We start from the raw sequence: 10,325 nt of genomic DNA, 5'->3' as shown, positions 1-10,325 counted from the left end.
AGCACATTTTTATTTACAATGACGGCCTACTGGTAGATCTGAACCACCCACCTGAAACACAGCCTTGGCCCTGATTCGTTCGCTAAGATGCAGCAGCGAATGAGCATTCAGACTGCCGGAGGAGTCCATCTCACCGATCAGCACGGGGGAGTCCTGAAAATGGAAAGTTTGTGGTAATACTAACATTTCTTTCTTTGTTTTTCTAAGCTGTTTTGTACTGTAGGGATGTTGCTTTGCTGTGTCTAGTCTGTGTGTAATCCATCAGGTACCACAGTGGATCAAGTGGAACCACTTTAACGTGTTATCCTCAGGGGTGTACTCATCTGTTTCCCCAATAAACAATCAATCCCCACATCTTAATGAAGTATACTAGAGCAAAATAGAATGGCCTGCACATTGAATATGCTACTAATGACATTTATTGACAACACCATGTTAGCCTCTGAACCCCATGTTAGCCTCTGGTACTTCACTCTGAACAACATGTTAGCCTCCGGTACTTCCCTCTGAACACCATGTTAGCCTCCGGTACTTCCCTCTGAACACCATGTTAGCCTCTGAACACCATGTTAGCCTCTGGCAGTTACCTCTGAACACCAAGTTAGCCTCTGAACACCATGTAAGCCTCTGAACACCATGTTAGCCTCTGAACACCATGTAAGCCTCTGAACACCATGTTAGCCTCTGAACACCATGTTAGCCTCTGAACACCATGTTAGCCTCTGAACACCATGTTAGCCTCCGGTATACAAGTGTAATGTTTGTAAATATATTGCTCAAGGTAGTTAGGTGTGAATGTGCCCTCAGATTAAAGCTGACAGTCTGCACTTTAACTTCATAGTCATTGCCGCGTCATTGTACGCTAAGATGGCGCTGGAGAATATTGCAGACGTTTACTCAACCGATTGTTTTGTTGTTTTATTTTATAACTTATTTTGTACATAATGTTGCTGCTACCGTCTCTTATGACCGAAAATAACTTCTGGACATCAGGACTGCGATTACTCACCACGGACTGGCAGAATCCTTTTTTTACTTTAATGAGCCTAACGAGGCCGACGTGATCGATATACTGCTTTCTCAGGAACAGGCCCAGATCCCTGTGATTTGCGTTAAGAGGAGGCAGAGAAAAAGGGGCAGCAGGGTGGGCTGCCTTCTGAGAATTTGTAGGCAATCGAATAAACCCCCACTTCCTTCCATTCTGCAATCTTTGGACAATAAAGTAGATGACCTACGCGGAAGATTAAACTACCAACGGGTCATCAAAACTGTAATATCTTATGCTTCACGGAGTCGTGGCTGAACGACGACATTATCAACATACAGCTGGCTGGATAGAACAGCGGTGTCTGGTTATACGATGTACCGGCAGGGTAGAACAGCGGCGTCTGGTTATACGATGTACCGGCAGGATAGAACAGCGACGTCTGGTAAGACATGGGGCTGCGGACTACGTATTTTTGTAAATAACAGCTGGTGCACGATATCGAAGGAAGTCTTGAGCTATTGCTCGCCTGAGGTAGAGCATCTCATGCATGATAAGCTGTAGACCACATTACCTACCGAGAGAGTTCATCTGTATTCTTTGTAGCTGTTAACATACCACCACAGACAGAGGCTGGCACTAAGACAGCATTGAATGAGCTGTATTCCTCCATAAGAAAACACTCACCCAGAGGCAGCGCTCCTAGTAGCCAGGGACTTTAATGTAGGGAAACTTAAATCCATTTTACCTCATTTCTATCAGCATGTTAAATGTGCAACCAGAGGAAAAAACAAACCTCTGGACCACTTTTACTCCACACACAGAGACGCATACAAAGCTCTCCCTCACCCTCCATTTGGCAAATCTGACCATAATTCTATCCTCCTGATTCCTGCTTACAAGCAAAAATTAAAGCAGGAAGCACCAGTGACTAGATCAATAAAAAAGAAGATGAAGCTGATGCTAAGCTACAGACTGGAATATGTTCCGAGCTTCCTCCGGTGGATTTGAGTACATCACATCAGTCATTGGCTTCATCAATAAATGTATCGATGACGTCCCCCCCACAGTGACTGTACGTACATACCCCAACCAGAAGCCATGGATTACAGGTAGCATCCGCACTGAGCTAAAGGCTAGGCTTGATTACCAACAACGACGAGACGGCCTACAGGGAGGAGGTGAAGGCCCTCGGAGTGTGGTGTCAGGAAAATAACCTCACACTCTGTCAACAAAACAAAGGAGATAATCGTGGACTTCAGGAACCAGCAGAGGGAGCTGGCCCCTATCCACATCAACGGGACAGTAGTGGAGAAGGTAGAAAGTTTTAAGTTCCTCTGCGTACACATCACGGACAAACTGAAATGGTCCACCCACACAGACAGCGTGGGGAAGAAGGCACAGCGGCGCCTCTTCAACCTCCGGAGGCTGAAGAAATTTGGCTTGTCACCAAAAACACTCACAAACTTTTACAGATGCGCAATCGAGAGCATCCTGTCGGGCTGTATCACCGCCTGGTACGGCAACTGCTCCACCCACAACCGTAAGGCTCTCCAGAGGGTAGTGAGGTCTGCACAACGCATCACCGGGGCAAACTACCTGCCCTCCAGGACACCTACAGCACCCGATGTCACAGGAAGGCCATAAAGATCATCAAGGACAACAACCACCCGAGCCACTGCCTGTTCACCACGCTATCATCCAGAAGGCGAGGTCAGTACAGGTGCATCAAAGCGGGGACCGAGAGACTGAAAAACAGCTTCTATCTCAAGGCCATCAGACTGTTAAACAGCCATCACTAACATTGAGTGGCTGCTGCCAACATACTGACTGATTACTTGTTAGGTTAGATTACTTGTTAGATATTACTGCATGGTCGGAACTAGAAGCACAAGCGTTTCGCTACACTCGCATTAACATCTGCTAACCATGTGTTTGTGACAAATAAAATTTGATCTGAAATAACACTGAAACATGCATGAGAGCTGTTCCGGAAGACTGTGTGATCACGCTCTCTGCAGCTGATGTGAGTAAGACCTTTAAACAGGTCAACATTCACAAGGCCGTAGGGCCAGACGGATTACCAGGACGTGTACTGCGAGCATGCGCTGACCAACTGCCAATTGTCTTCACTGACATTTTCAACCTCTCCCTGACCGAGTATGTAATATCAACATGTTTTAAGCATACCACCATAGTGCCTGTGCCCAAGAATTCTAAGGTACCCTGCCTAAATGACTACCGACCCGTAGCACTCACGTCTGTAGCCATGAAGTGCTTTGAAAGGCTGGTCATGGCTCACATCAACTCCATTATCCCAGAAACCCTACACCGACTCTAATTTGCATACCACCCCAACAGATCCACAGATGATGCCATCTCTATTGCACTCCACACTGCCCTTTCCCACCTCGACAAAAGGAACACCTATGTGAGAATGCTGTTCATTGACTACAGCTCAGCGTTTAACACCATAGTACCCTCAAAGCTCATTACTAAGCTAAGGACCCTGGAACTAAACACCTCCCTCTGCAACTGGATCCTGGACTTCCTGACGGGCCGCCCCCAGGTGGTGAGGGTAGGTAACAACACATCCGCCACGCTGATCATTATAAGGAGTGAACCAAGATGCAGCGTAGTATGTTTCCATCCTCTTTATTTTAGGAAGAGAAACTCAAAGACAAAAACAATAAAGCGTAAAACGAAATGTGAAGCTCAAAAGTAGTGCTCGCAGGCAAGACAAGATCCCACAAAACACAAAGGGGAAATGGCTGCCAAAATATGATCCCCAATCAGAGATAAACAGCTGCCTCTGATTGGGACCCATACCAGACCAACATAGAAACATAAATCACCTAGATGACCCTCCCTAGTCACACCCCGACCTAACCAACATAGAGAATAAAAAGCTCTCTATGGTCAGGGCGTGACAGTCCCCTCCTGTACTCCCTGTTCACTCATGACTGCACGGCCAGGCACGACTCCAACACCATCATTAAGTTTGCCGATGACACAACAGTGGTAGGCCGGATCCCCGACAACGACGAGACAGCATATAGGGAGGAGGTCAGAGACCTGGCCATGTGGTGCCAGGACAACAACCTCTCCCTCAACATGACCAAGACAAAGAAGATGATTGTGGACTACAGGAAAAAGAGGGCCGAGCACGCCCCCATTCTCATCGACAGAGCTGCAGCGGAGCAAGTTGAGAGCTTCAAGTTCCTTGGTGTTCACATCACCAACAAACTAACATGGTCCAAGCACAGCAAGACAGTCATTAAGAGGGCACGACAAAAGCTATTCCCCCTCAGGAGACTGAAAAGATTTGGCATGAGTCCTCAGATCCTCAAAAGGTTCTACAGCTGCACCATCGAGGGCAGGTCTACAGCTGCACCATCATTGCCTGGTGTGGCAACTGCTCGGCCTCCGACCACAAGGCACTACAGAGGGTAGTGCGTACGGCTCAGTACATCACTGGGACCAAGCTTCCTGCCATCCAGGACCTCTATACCAGGCGGTGTCAGAGGAACGCCCTAAAAATTGTCATAGACTCCAGCCACCCTAGTCATAGGCTGTTTTCTCTGCTACCGCACGGCAAGCAGTACCGAAGCGCCTAGGTCAAAGAGGCTTCTAAACAGCTTCTACCCCCAAGCCATAAGACTCCTTAACACCTAATCAAATGCCTACCCAGACTATTTGCATTTATTTTCACTTTAATAACTATACCTAAATATACACACTACCTCAACTAACCGGTGCCCCCACACATTGACTCTGTACCGGTACCCCCTGTAACTAGTCTCGCTATTGTTATTTTAATGATGCTCTTTAATTACTTGTTACTTTGATTTCTTATTCTATTTTTTTTTTTTAACTGCATTGTTGGTTAGGGGCTCGTAAGTAAGCATTTCACTGTAAAGTCTACACCTGTTGTATTCAGCGCATTTTACTAATACAATTTGATTTGATCGTTTCTAATCCAAAGTGCTGCAGTACAGACCCAAAACAACAACAACATTGTCACTCCCAATATTTTCGGAGCTCACTATATTTCCTAAAATCTGTCAATGTTAAACATTGTATTAAGGAGGGGAACATTAAACATTGTGTAACAAGAAATAACTAGCAGTTCTATTAAGCTCCCGCAGCTAGAATTGATTGGTCCACAAGCAGTATAGTAGTAGTAGTATAGTAGTAGTAGTAATAGTATAGTATTAGTAGTAGTGATAGTATAGTAGTAGTAGTAGTGATAGTATAGTAGTAGTTGCAATGGTATAGTAGTCATAGTAGTATGGTAGTAGTAGCAGTAATAGTATAGTGGTAATAGTATAGTAGTGGCAGTAATAGCATAGTAGTAGTAGTAATAGTATAGTAGTAGTAGTAATATCACAGTAGTAATAGTATAGTAGTATGGCAGTAGTAGCATAGTAGTATGGTGGTAATAGTATAGTAGAATTAGTAATACTATAGTAGAATGGTAGTAGTAGTATAGTAGTATGGTAGTAATAGTATAGTAGTAGTAGTAATAGTACAGTAGTATAGTGGCAGTTGTAGTAGTAGTATAGTAGTAGTGATAGTATAGTAGTATGGTAGTAGTAGTATGGTGGTAGCAATATGGTGGCATGGTAGTAATAGTATAGCTGCAGTAGTGATGGTATAGTAGTCGTAGTAGTATGGTAGTAATAGTATAGTAGTAGTAGTAATAGTATCAGTAGTAGTAGTAATAGCTCCAGCAGCTAGAATTGATCCGTCCACAGTTCAACTGTGGGAACATGGTGGTCCTCAACACCAGACAACACAACGAGCTGGCCACTACTAGAAGAGATTACCTCTACAATTAAAGCTGGTAAATGAATCATTAGCAGTCCTCACTGCTAAAGTGAATACATATTGAACTAAAGTGGAAAGTCTGGAGAAGACAGCCAATGGGACAGAGGTGCGACTCCATGACCTGGAAACAGTACTAAGTTGGAAGGGATGATCAACCTCCTAAAAGAGAAATGGAAGGGATGGTCAACCTACTAAAAGAGGAATAGAAGAGATGATCAACCTCCTAAAAGAGGAATGGAAGGGATGATCAACCTCCTAAAAGAGGAATGGAAGGGATGATCAACCTCCTAAAAGAGGAATGGAAGGAATGATCAACCTCCTAAAAGAGGAATGGAAGGGATGATCAACCTCCTAAAAGAGGAATGGAAGAGATGATCAACCTCCTAAAAGAGGAATGGAAGAGATGATCAACCTCCTAAAAGAGGAATGGAAGAGATGATCAACCTCCTAAAAGAGGAATGGAATCACTGGATAATTAGTTGCTTAAATTCAATGTGCGGGTCATAGGTAGACAGGTAGACAAGTAGGTAGACAGGTTGGTAGACAGGTAGACAGGTAGGTAGACAAGTAGGTAGACAGGTTGGTAGACAGGTAGACAGGTAGGTAGACAAGTAGGTAGACAGGTTGGTAGACAGGTAGACAAGTAGGTAGACAGGTTGGTAGACAGGTAGACAGGTAGGTAGACAAGTAGGTAGACAGGTAGGTAGACAGGTAGACAGGTAGGTAGACAGGTAGACAGGTTGGTAGACAAGTAGGTAGACAGGTAGGTAGACAGGTTGGTAGACAAGTAGGTAGACAGGTAGGTAGACAGGTAGGTAGACAGGTAGACAAGTAGGTAGACAGGTAGGTAGACAGGTAGACAGGTAGGTAGACAGGTAGACAGGTAGGTAGACAGTTAGACAAGTAGGTAGACAGGTAGGTAGACAGGTAGGTGGACAGGTTGGTAGACAGGTAGACAAGTAGGTAGACAGGTAGGTAGACAGGTAGGTAGACAGGTTGGTTGACAAGTAGGTAGACAAGTAGGTAGACATGTAGATAGACAGGTAGGTAGACGGGTAGACAAGTAGGTAGACAGGTAGGTAGACAGGTAGACAAGTAGGTAGACAGGTAGGTAGACAGGTAGACAAGTAGATAGGTAGTTCAGAGGACAGGCAGACAGGTAGACAGGTAGTTAGACAGGTAGGTAGACAGGTAGACAAGTAGATAGGTAGTTCAGAGGACAGGCAGACAGGTAGACAGGTAGTTAGACAGGTAGGTAGACAGGTAGACAAGTAGATAGGTAGTTCAGAGGACAGGCAGACAGGTAGACAGGTAGTTAGACAGGTAGGTAGACAGGTAGACAAGTAGATAGGTAGTTCAGAGGACAGGCAGACAGGTAGACAGGTAGTTAGACAGGTAGATAGACAGGTAGGTAGACAGGTAGACAAGTAGATAGGTAGTTCAGAGGACAGGCAGACAGGTAGACAGGTAGTTAGACAGGTAGATAGACAGGTAGGTAGACAGGTAGACAAGTAGATAGGTAGTTCAGAGGACAGGCAGACAGGTAGACAGGTAGGTAGACAGGTTAGGTGACTAACCGTATCTTTGCCGTGACTGTCAGACTGACGGTGCTCCACATGGAAGCGGTACTGAGACGGACTCACTGCACTGAGGTGGAAGGTATGACTGGCCTGGCACAGACAGACAAACACACACACACACACACACACACACACGCACACACACAGACACACGCACACACACAAACACACGCACACACACACAGACACATGCACATACACAGACACACACACACGACACACACACACACACACAGACACACGCACACACAGACACACATTCACACGCACAGACGATCCAATTAATTACACAGAGAATCAAAATCATAAAAATGGGGTGAGAAGTGTGTGTTTGTGTTGTATTGTATTCAATCCCATGTATTATTATGTACTACTAACTTTGAAGAAGCTGCTGAGGGTTTTGTTGACCATCATCTTTACTCCTTCAATCTGCTGTGGGAACACATCTAGAGAGAGACAGAGAGATTAGGACACATGGTCTCTGCAGCATGGTGTTAGTAGTAGTAGTATTAACAGTAGTTATGGTATAGTAGTAATAATTTAAAAGTATAATATAAATAGTAGTAGTATAGTAGTGGTAGTAGCTGTATAGTAGTAGTAAGAGTAGTACTAATAGTAGTTATGGCATATAGTAATAGTAAAAGTATAGTAGCAACAGTAGTAGTATAGTAGTGGTTGTAGTATAGTAGTAGTAGTAGAATAATAGTAGTAGTAGTAGTAGAATAGTAGCAGTAATATAGTAGTAGTAGTAGTATAATAGTAGTGGTAGTAGTTGTATAGTAGTAGTAGTAGTAGTAGTAGTAGTAGTAGTAGTAGTATAGTAGTGGTAGTAGTTGTATAGTAGTAGTAGTAGTAGTAGTAGTAGTAGTAGTAGTAGTAGTAGTATAGTAGTGGTAGTAGTAGTGGTAGTAGTAGTAGTATTAGTAGTTATAGTATAGTAATAATAATAATAATAGTAGTAGTAGTAGTAGTAGTTATAGTATAAATATAATAGTAGTAGTAGTTATAGTATAGTAGTAATAATAGTAGTAGTTATAGTATAGTAGTAATAATAACAGTAGTAGTAGTTATAGTAGTGTAGTAATAATAGTAGTAGTAATAGTATAGTAGTAATAATAATAGTGGTAGTTGTTCTAGTATAGTAATAATAATAATAGTAGTAGTAGTAGTAGTTATAGTATAGTATTAATAATAATAGTAGTAGTAGTTATAGTATAGTAGTGGTGATAGCAGTAGTAATAATAGTAGTAATAGTAGTTATAGTATAGTAGTGGTGATAGCAGTAGTAATAATAGTAGTATATTAGTAGTGGTAGTACTAGGAGTATAGTAGTAGTAGTAATAGCAGTATAGTAGTAATAGTATAGTAGTGGTTAATAATAGTATTAGTAGTATTAGTAGTTATCGTATAGCAGTAGTAATAGCAGTATAGTAGTGGTAATAATAGTAGTAATAGTAGTAGTTATAGTATAGTAGTGGTGATAGCAGTAGTAATAATAGTAGTAATAGTAGTTATAGTATAGTAGTGGTGATAGCAGTAGTAATAATAGTAGTAATAGTAGTTATAGTATAGTAGTGGTGATAGCAGTAGTAATAATAGTAGTAATAGTAGTTATAGTATAGTAGCGGTGATAGCAGTAGTAATAATAGTAGTAATAGTAGTTATAGTATAGTAGTGGTGATAGCAGTAGTAATAATAGTAGTAGTAGTTATAGTATAGTAGTGGTGATAGCAGTAGTAATAATAGTAGTATATTAGTAGTGGTAGTACTAGGAGTATAGTAGTAGTAGTAATAGCAGTATAGTGGTAATAGTATAGTAGTGGTTAATAATAGTATTAGTAGTATTAGTAGTTATCGTATAGCAGTAGTAATAGAAGTATACTAGTGGTAATAATAGTAGTAGTAGTAGTAGTAGTTATAGTATAGCAGTAGTAATAGCAGTATAGTAGTAATAGTACAGTAGTAGTAATAGTAATAGTGTAGTAGTTACGGTATAGTAGTAGTACTAGTAGTATAGTAGTAGTAATAGAAGTATAGTAGTACTAGTATAGTAGTGGTTAATAATAGTAGTATTCGTAGTATTAGTAGTTATCGTATAGTAGTGTAATAGCAGTATAGTAGTCATAGTATAGTAGTGGTAATAATAGTAGTAGTAGTAGTAGTAGTAGTAGTAGTAGTAGTAGTAGTAGTTATAGTATAGCAGTAGTACTAGCAGTATAGTAGTAATAGTAATAGTGTAGTAGTTACGGTATAGTAGTAGTACTAGTAGTATAGTAGTAGTAATGGCAGTATAGTAGTAATAGTATAGTAATGGTAATAATGGTAGTAGTAGTAGTAGTTACGGTATAGTAGTAGTACTAGTAGTATAGTAGTGGTAATAATAGTAGTAGTAGTAGTAGTACTAGTAGTATAGTAGTAGTAATATTACCCTTGCACGAGTGATGCAGGGCATGGAAGCTCCCGGGGTTGGGGAGGCGTCCGTCCCTCCTCTCCCAGCGAGGGGGCGTATCCCAGTGAGGAAGGGGCGTGTCCCACTGGGTAGGGGGTGTGTCCGAGGAGAAAGGCCAGTTCTGACGGCCCGCACCAGCCAAGGCCAGAACACTGCCCATGAGGGCTCCACACCTACACACACACACACACACACACACACACACACACACACACACACACACACACACACACACACACACACACACAGTATTGTACAAGTAACCTTGTGGGGACACACAATTCACTCCCATTCAAAATCCTATTTTCCCTAACCTGTACCCTAACACTAAACCTAACCCTAGCTCCTAACTCGAACACTAATTCTAACCTTAACCGTCTAGAAATTGCATTTGACCTTGTGGGGACTAACAAAATGTCCCCAGTTGGTCAAATGTTTGTTAGTTTACTATTCTTCTGGTCCCCACAAGTATAGTTAAACA

General features: G+C 42.2%; 1 protein-coding gene across 3 annotated transcripts in view; it reads right to left on the bottom strand.

Annotated features, from left to right (window-relative positions):
- Positions 1-10,325, bottom strand: part of LOC110519737 (mitochondrial import receptor subunit TOM40B) — a 46,501-nt gene that overhangs the window by 32,370 nt on the left and 3,806 nt on the right. For all 3 annotated transcript variants that reach the window (XM_090226284.1, XM_090226286.1, XM_090226285.1), the window contains exons 2-5: positions 9,824-10,017; positions 7,774-7,841; positions 7,393-7,485; positions 52-153 (exon numbers count right to left, since the gene is read on the bottom strand). In XM_090226284.1, the coding sequence (XP_090082410.1) occupies positions 52-153; positions 7,393-7,485; positions 7,774-7,841; positions 9,824-10,004 (444 nt within the window). In that variant the 5' untranslated portion in view covers positions 10,005-10,017. The remainder of the gene's footprint in view (positions 1-51; positions 154-7,392; positions 7,486-7,773; positions 7,842-9,823; positions 10,018-10,325) is intronic.

Source organism: Oncorhynchus mykiss, chromosome 29, assembly GCF_057628025.1.
Source record: "Oncorhynchus mykiss isolate SJ-2025 chromosome 29, ASM5762802v1, whole genome shotgun sequence".
Lineage (NCBI taxonomy): Eukaryota > Metazoa > Chordata > Actinopteri > Salmoniformes > Salmonidae > Oncorhynchus > Oncorhynchus mykiss.
Note: the sequence above shows the minus strand (reverse complement) of the source record. Positions and strands in the feature narration are given on the sequence as shown.